Source organism: Heterocephalus glaber, unplaced genomic scaffold (genome assembly GCF_053883595.1).
Source record: "Heterocephalus glaber isolate CG9 unplaced genomic scaffold, H.glaber_assembly_v1.0 deba00001446, whole genome shotgun sequence".
NCBI classification, from domain to species: Eukaryota; Metazoa; Chordata; class Mammalia; order Rodentia; family Bathyergidae; genus Heterocephalus; species Heterocephalus glaber.
The window spans coordinates 9868394-9874591 of NW_028258298.1; the positions used below are offsets into that span (position 1 = coordinate 9868394).

General features: G+C 45.7%; 1 protein-coding gene across 4 annotated transcripts in view; it reads left to right on the plus strand.

Annotated features, from left to right (window-relative positions):
• Nucleotides 1-2455, plus strand: part of Rpusd4 (RNA pseudouridine synthase D4) — a 45733-nt gene extending 43278 nt beyond the window's left edge. For 2 of the 4 annotated variants that reach the window (XR_002388789.2, XR_206005.4), the window contains 2 exons: nucleotides 1777-1882; nucleotides 2210-2455. Coding sequence is in view for 2 of the 4 variants with exons in the window: in XM_021242814.2 (XP_021098473.1) it covers nucleotides 1777-1815 (39 nt within the window). In the remaining 2 variants the exon portion in view is untranslated. Of the gene's footprint in view, nucleotides 1-1776 lie in introns of all 4 variants that reach the window. The other 2 variants (XM_021242814.2, XM_004862588.4) reach the window with 1 other exon arrangement.
• Nucleotides 2456-6198: the final 3743 nt, after the last annotated feature.

Consider the following 6198-nt stretch of genomic DNA (forward strand, 5'->3'; position numbering starts at 1 on the left):
CTGCCACCCTACCTTGGAGCCAGCAGATTATAGAGTGAAACCTCTATGAACTGTAAGCCAAATAAACTCTTCCTCCTTTAACTTTGGGTGTTGGGTATTTTGTCTCAGCAATGAGAGAAAAGTAACTAATACAGGGAGCTTTCTTGTGACTGCTCATTTCACTGGGATACAATGACATGACACTTATTTGGCTGGTCTGAAGGGTCAGAATGTGGAGGTCAGCAAATGGAGGAAGACAGGATAGGAGCTGGACTGAAAATGTGGAGGAGGAAGGTGTTGTGGTTTGGATATGATATGCCCCCCTCAAAGCTCAAGTGTTGGGGCTTGGAACCCAGTGTAGCACAGTTTTAGGCTGGGGCTTCTGGGAACTGACTGGATCATGATGGATTAATCCACTCATGAATTCATAGCAAAATGGTGTCATTAGGAGGTGGGGCCTCATTGGATGAGGCAGGCCCCACCTCTCCTTCCTGGCTGCCATGAAGTGAGCAGCCTTCTTCTACTATACCTTTTTGCCGTGATGTTCTGCCTCATCTCAGGCCCACAGCAATGGAGCCAGCCAAAATGGATTGAAACCCTGAAACTGAGTCAAAATCAACCTTTCCTCCCTGAAGTTGTTATTCTCAGGTATTTTGTCACAGGAATGAAAAGCTGACTAGTGTAAATGGGAAGAACTCACCTTTTGGGAAGGATCTTTCAAAGAAGGAAGCTGACCTTTATCTCCTAAATTGCTGTGTCTTTTGGGTATTCATCAAAAGAAGAACTGGTGCTGGCCCAAATTTCCTGCCAAAGATGAAAGGCTTGCAACTGGTTGCAACTTGAACTGACCTCAACCCCATGGTGGGTTGAGCAGAGGAGTATGGTGAAGCTATGGGAATTCCCACAAGACACCCTCCTCTGGTCCAGTGTGGCCATGAGCTGCATGCACTCCCTTGACTGGTGCGTCAATGCTTACTCTACTTTGAGGAGAGAAGGACACAAGCTTTAAAACTTCCTGCAGTATTTGTGAGACCCTAAGCCTCAGAGTTTCAACCACAGCATCGTGCTGCAGGAGGCACAGTAAGAGGAAGATGGAGGGTTTTGCAGCTTTGCGATCACTAAACCTGTTTGAGGAAGGAAACTTAGAACAAGCAAAGAATGAGAATGTCTCCAAAGGGCACGCTGGATTCTGGGGAAAAGATCAGTTATGGCTAGAGTTCTGCACCTCTACCCCACAGGAGAGCTTCATATTTCAACACTCTTATAGGTGCAGGTGGGACTGATTCCTGGCAAGAGGATGGTAAGAGCTACATTATCCCTTTTTGAGTTTTTATATGATAGGCTTCTCTTTTCTCTCCAAATGGTGACCAAGTGCTCTTCCTTATTTTGGGAAAGCACAGGGCCAGAAATTATCACAGACCACACCTTGCTGCTGGCTGAGTCTTGCTGTCTGTTAGTGTGTGCAATGTGATATCATCTTACCCTGAGATGCCACTGCTCTGGTTCTCATTTCTAGCACACATACCCTTAGGATGAAAGCCAGTCTTGGGCTATGACACTTGTCCCCATGTTGCTTGACAAGACTGATTTTGCTGAAGGCTTTGTGGGTGCTCTTTTTCAGCCTCCTCTCTGTGGTAGACAGCTTTTATGGTGACTCCTAATGATCCCCATCTGCAGGTGTCCACACTTGGTGCAGGCCCTTTCACTTGAGCATGGAGGAGATCTAACAGAATGCAATGATGGTGATGGTGTCACTTCTCTGCTTATGTAAGATTGTGCTTTTTCTCTTGCCTGCAGGCGTTCACTCTTGCCTTCTTGGCTTGCACACTTGAATGAAGCAAGTGGGGCTGAATCCCGCCAAAAGTCCCTTGTGGAAATGAATCCTTCCCCATCTGTGCCTCAGGTGAGACCTCAACTCTGCCACCTACTTGATGTTAGACTTAGGAGAATTCCTGAATCAGAGGACCCAGCTAAACTGTGCGTAAATTCCAGACCCAGAGGAAACCATGAGGCTGCATTTTTAGTCATTTGTTACACAGCACTGGGTAACTAACATGTCTTTCCTGTTGGTTGTTGCTATGATTCAGATATGGTTTGAGCGTGTCCCCCAGTGATTCATGTGCTGAAAGTGTGGTCCCTAATGTGGTGATGTTGAGAGTGCTGGAATCATTAAGAGGATGGTCTTGTGGGAGGTGATTCAGCTCTCAAAATGGATGTGTTTTTCTTTTAGGAATGTATTCTTTCTCCATCGAAGGAGGTTTATGAGAAGGGGTTGTTATAGAGAAACTGGCGCCTGTCCTAGATCTTTCTCATATGCTGTCTCACCATGTGTCCTCTCCCTCCTTCTCTTTCTCTTTTTCACACACAACCACACTATGTTATACTGTCTTCAGAGAAGTCCTCACCAGAGCCAAGCAGATGTAGCTGCCATATTCCAGAACTGGGAGTTAAATAAACTTCTTTTCTTTACAAATTATCCAGCCTCTGGTATTATTAAGCTACACAAAACAGACTAAGATGGTTTCTTCCTGATGCAATGTCACTCTGTCAAAAAGGGGGTCCTTCCCAGATAATGGAGCATATCTCCAGATGTCGGTAGCTATAATGACCAATTATCATCTGCAGAAGTATACATCCTTGGGGAGCAAAAGAATCATGTAGAATTCCTATCAATTATGGACCATTGAATTTTGGGAGATTCCAATTTTCTTGTTCTGGCCAGATCTTGTCTGTAGGCGGCTGGGAAAGGAGCTATAAAAGGGGCTCATTCTAACCATGTTTGATGATTGGCATCTGGATTCCAAGTATCAGTTATTTAGGGGGCATGAAATCATTGCAGATCCATGGGCCAGGCAACTCCACTACACAGACCTAGAGGCCAGATGCTTGTAGCACCCAAGTCATGTTCAAGTGTTTATTTGAAACAAAAGTCTCATGCCTCCCATTTGTGCATAAGCACTAGTTCTCTTTCACACAGCTGATTATTTGCAATTATATTGTATGTTGAGGTTTCTTCTACAAAACAATAAAACTGGACATGGTGTGAAGAAAAGGAAGGGGAAGAAGGGAATGGAGAGGGGGAGGAGGAGAAGGAAGAGAAAGAGAAGCAGAAGAAAAAAGAGAGGAAGAAATCTTGGCCTCAGAACATCTATCTCAGCAGGTCTCATGAAGCTGAGCTACTCAGCCACCCAGGAAAATCTGACCACCTAGGTAGCTCCAGCATAAGGATTGTCAGTGTGGTGGTGAGGATATGGTAAAGGGCAAGAGAAAAAAGAATCAAATCCCACAATTCCCTATGATTTTATACACATCAGGGACTACTTCATATTCTTTGAGAGCCCCAGCATCTCTGGCAGGTAGATTTAGTAGTTCATAAATGTTTGCTGATTCACTTGATCCAGTCATCCTTGAGGTTAAGGCTGGGGCTGGTGAAAGATTCCAGACTCTACCAGAAGCATCAATCACCCAGACTTAAGGAAAGTTTGTTTGACATAAAGGGGCCCCTCTGAAATACACTCATGATGCTGAGAACATAGAAGGGGTAGTTTGGGCAGGAGAATCTGGATGGGAGGTGACCTAAGTTGGCTTCCAAACCTGGAAGGAAAGAATATGCTTCCTAAAGCTTTCATCAACTTTCACCTTGACCTGGAGCCAGAAGCAAAAACCAGAATGGGTTTGAAGTGATATCTCATGGTTTTCCCTGAGCCCCCTACTGTCCTAGGAAGAAGTCTTTTTGGATTAGAGATCTCAGTTGTTCCCTAGAAGATTCTGGTCATATAGGTAAAACGTTTCAATTTCCTTCCTTTAAAATTATAATGAATGGAAGAAACCATCTAATTTAGTCCAAAAATCCAACTATCCTCCTACATGGATTAAAAAACAAAGGCCCAAGGTTGGGGATGTAGCTTAGTGGTAGATCATGAGCTTAGCATGCATGAGGCCCTGGGTTCAATCCTCAGCCCTGAAAAACCATATCAAACTAAACCAAACCACAATGACAAAACACAAACCCAGAAAAGATGAATAGACTTGCCAAGGTCACATAGTCAGTTGATTGCAAGGCTGGGCTACAATACAGTGCTCACTCCATTTCACTCCCTGGCTTCTCTGCTTTTGGATGGGGTGATTTTTAACCATGGGACCCTGGGCACTTTAGAGCTTTTGGACGCCACAGCAGCTAGGGACTTCCCACACTCTGCGGGTGAAGCCAGCGGAGAACATATGTGGGAGTATCTGGGATACGGGCCCATCTTCCTGTCTTCTCTTGAGGCTCGAGGAGTTGGGAGTTCATCAGTGGCACGAGGCATCTTGTTCATATTTTCTCAACTGGGCGGTCCTGGCACCAGTTCCCCGTTTTCTGTCAGGGAATGAGTTTTTAATCTCTGAGCTCAAATTCACTTTGGATGGGGTGGGAGTTGAGGCAGCAAAACTGAATCCCCAAAAGTAGAGCCCCCTCTTTCTGTCCCAGCTCCCTCTGATGGGGCTGGTTGTATCCGGCAGTTGCAAACTAGGGATTATGACCATGCAGGCTCTCCGCAGAGATTCAGAAGTCCTGGAAGAGCAAGACCCCTCCTCTGCGGCCCTGTTAACACAGTGTAGGGCTCATCTACAGGGTCTGGGTCTTTCTTCTGACGTATAGGACTGGCTGGAGGTAAAAAGTCATGTTTGCTCACGCCCCATCTCCATGTTGGATCTCACATCAGTTTACCTCTTTTGGGAGGCCCCTTGACTCCTTGCAATGGTTTGAATATGTTCAAAGTTTGTGTGTTTGAAATTTATTTTCCAAGTTCATATGTTGATGGTATTTGGAGGTAAGGCCCTTGGGAGATAATGAAGAGTAGATGAGGTTGTGAGGGTAGGGGCCTCATTATGGTATCACTGGCTTTATAAAAAGATGGTGGACATGCTGTCCCTCCATGGGATATCCTCTGCCATTCCATGAAGCAGCATGGAGGCTTTTACCGGATGCTAGTACCATGCCAATGGAATTCGCAGCCTACAGAGGCATGGTCCAGATCACTTTCATTCTTTCAAAATTACCTAGTCTTGGGCATTTTGTTATAGCAACAGGAGGTAGACTAAGATACCCCACAGTTCTGGACTGGGTGCACCCGTATCTTCCTGTACTTCTCCCATTCCTCATCCTACCAACTCTATTATGAATGCCTGCTTGCTTATCTGCATCCCTGTTACCCCATCAACCAGACTGACGGGATACATCCTTGCAAGAAAATGAGAATAATGGGACTAGGCAGAGGGAGAAGCCACTCCCATTGTGCTTGCAACTGAGGCCTGTCTGGTCCATGAGGTGTCCTTGAGCTGGAATGGCTCCCTGGCGTTGTTCACTTTGTAGCAAGGAGACTTGTTCTTTCTTTCTTCCACCAGGCTATGACCTTGGGAGAGGCCATTCCCACTGAGGGACAGGGTGTGGGCCACCAGGAGCTGACATTCCCAGTAGCTGTGGCCTAGGACTGTCTGCTCCAAGAGGAAAACTGGGCTGTGCACCATGGAACCCATCACTGACTCCAGGAAAACAGACATTTCTTGATGGCTTGGTAACACACTGCATGTTACCGGACACTTCCCAGGCACTCCAGGAATGTTTGGATGTGTAAATGAAAAAAGCATTTGGAGAGCCTTTTCTTCTCTGGGCTGAAAACACCATTCCTCGCGCAATCTGTTTCTCAATGCTTGCATCCTCAGGGCTCCTTGGAGTCCATCCTGAAAATGTGACAGCAGAACTTATTGTAATACTCCAGGGCAGTTTGATTCATGGCACAGAGCTGCCCGATCACATTCCTGTCTGGACACTGCTTTTCTATAAAGCAACTGGAGAGGTTAGCAGTGACAGAAAACTCAAACTCCTCTGTGCCTATAATTTACTAAAATCCGAAGGATTTTCCCCCACATGTGTTCTGCTGGCTTCCCTGACCCACTCTTATAAAGAAAGCACTGTGTGTGTGTGTGTGTGTGTGTGTGTGTGTGTGTGTGTGTGTGTGTGTGAGAGAGAGAGAGAGAGAGAGAGAGAGAGAGAGGTCTAAGAGCAGAGCCTAGCACTTATTAAATTCTTGCTAAATTTTATCTAAATTTTATCTCAACTGATCTGCATTTTCTTAGCCAAGAGTTCGTGGTTGCTCTCAGCCACATGACTGTATTTAACTCTGTCTCCAAAGTAGATGCCCCAGTTGGGTCCAGCGGCACGTGCCTATAATCACAACA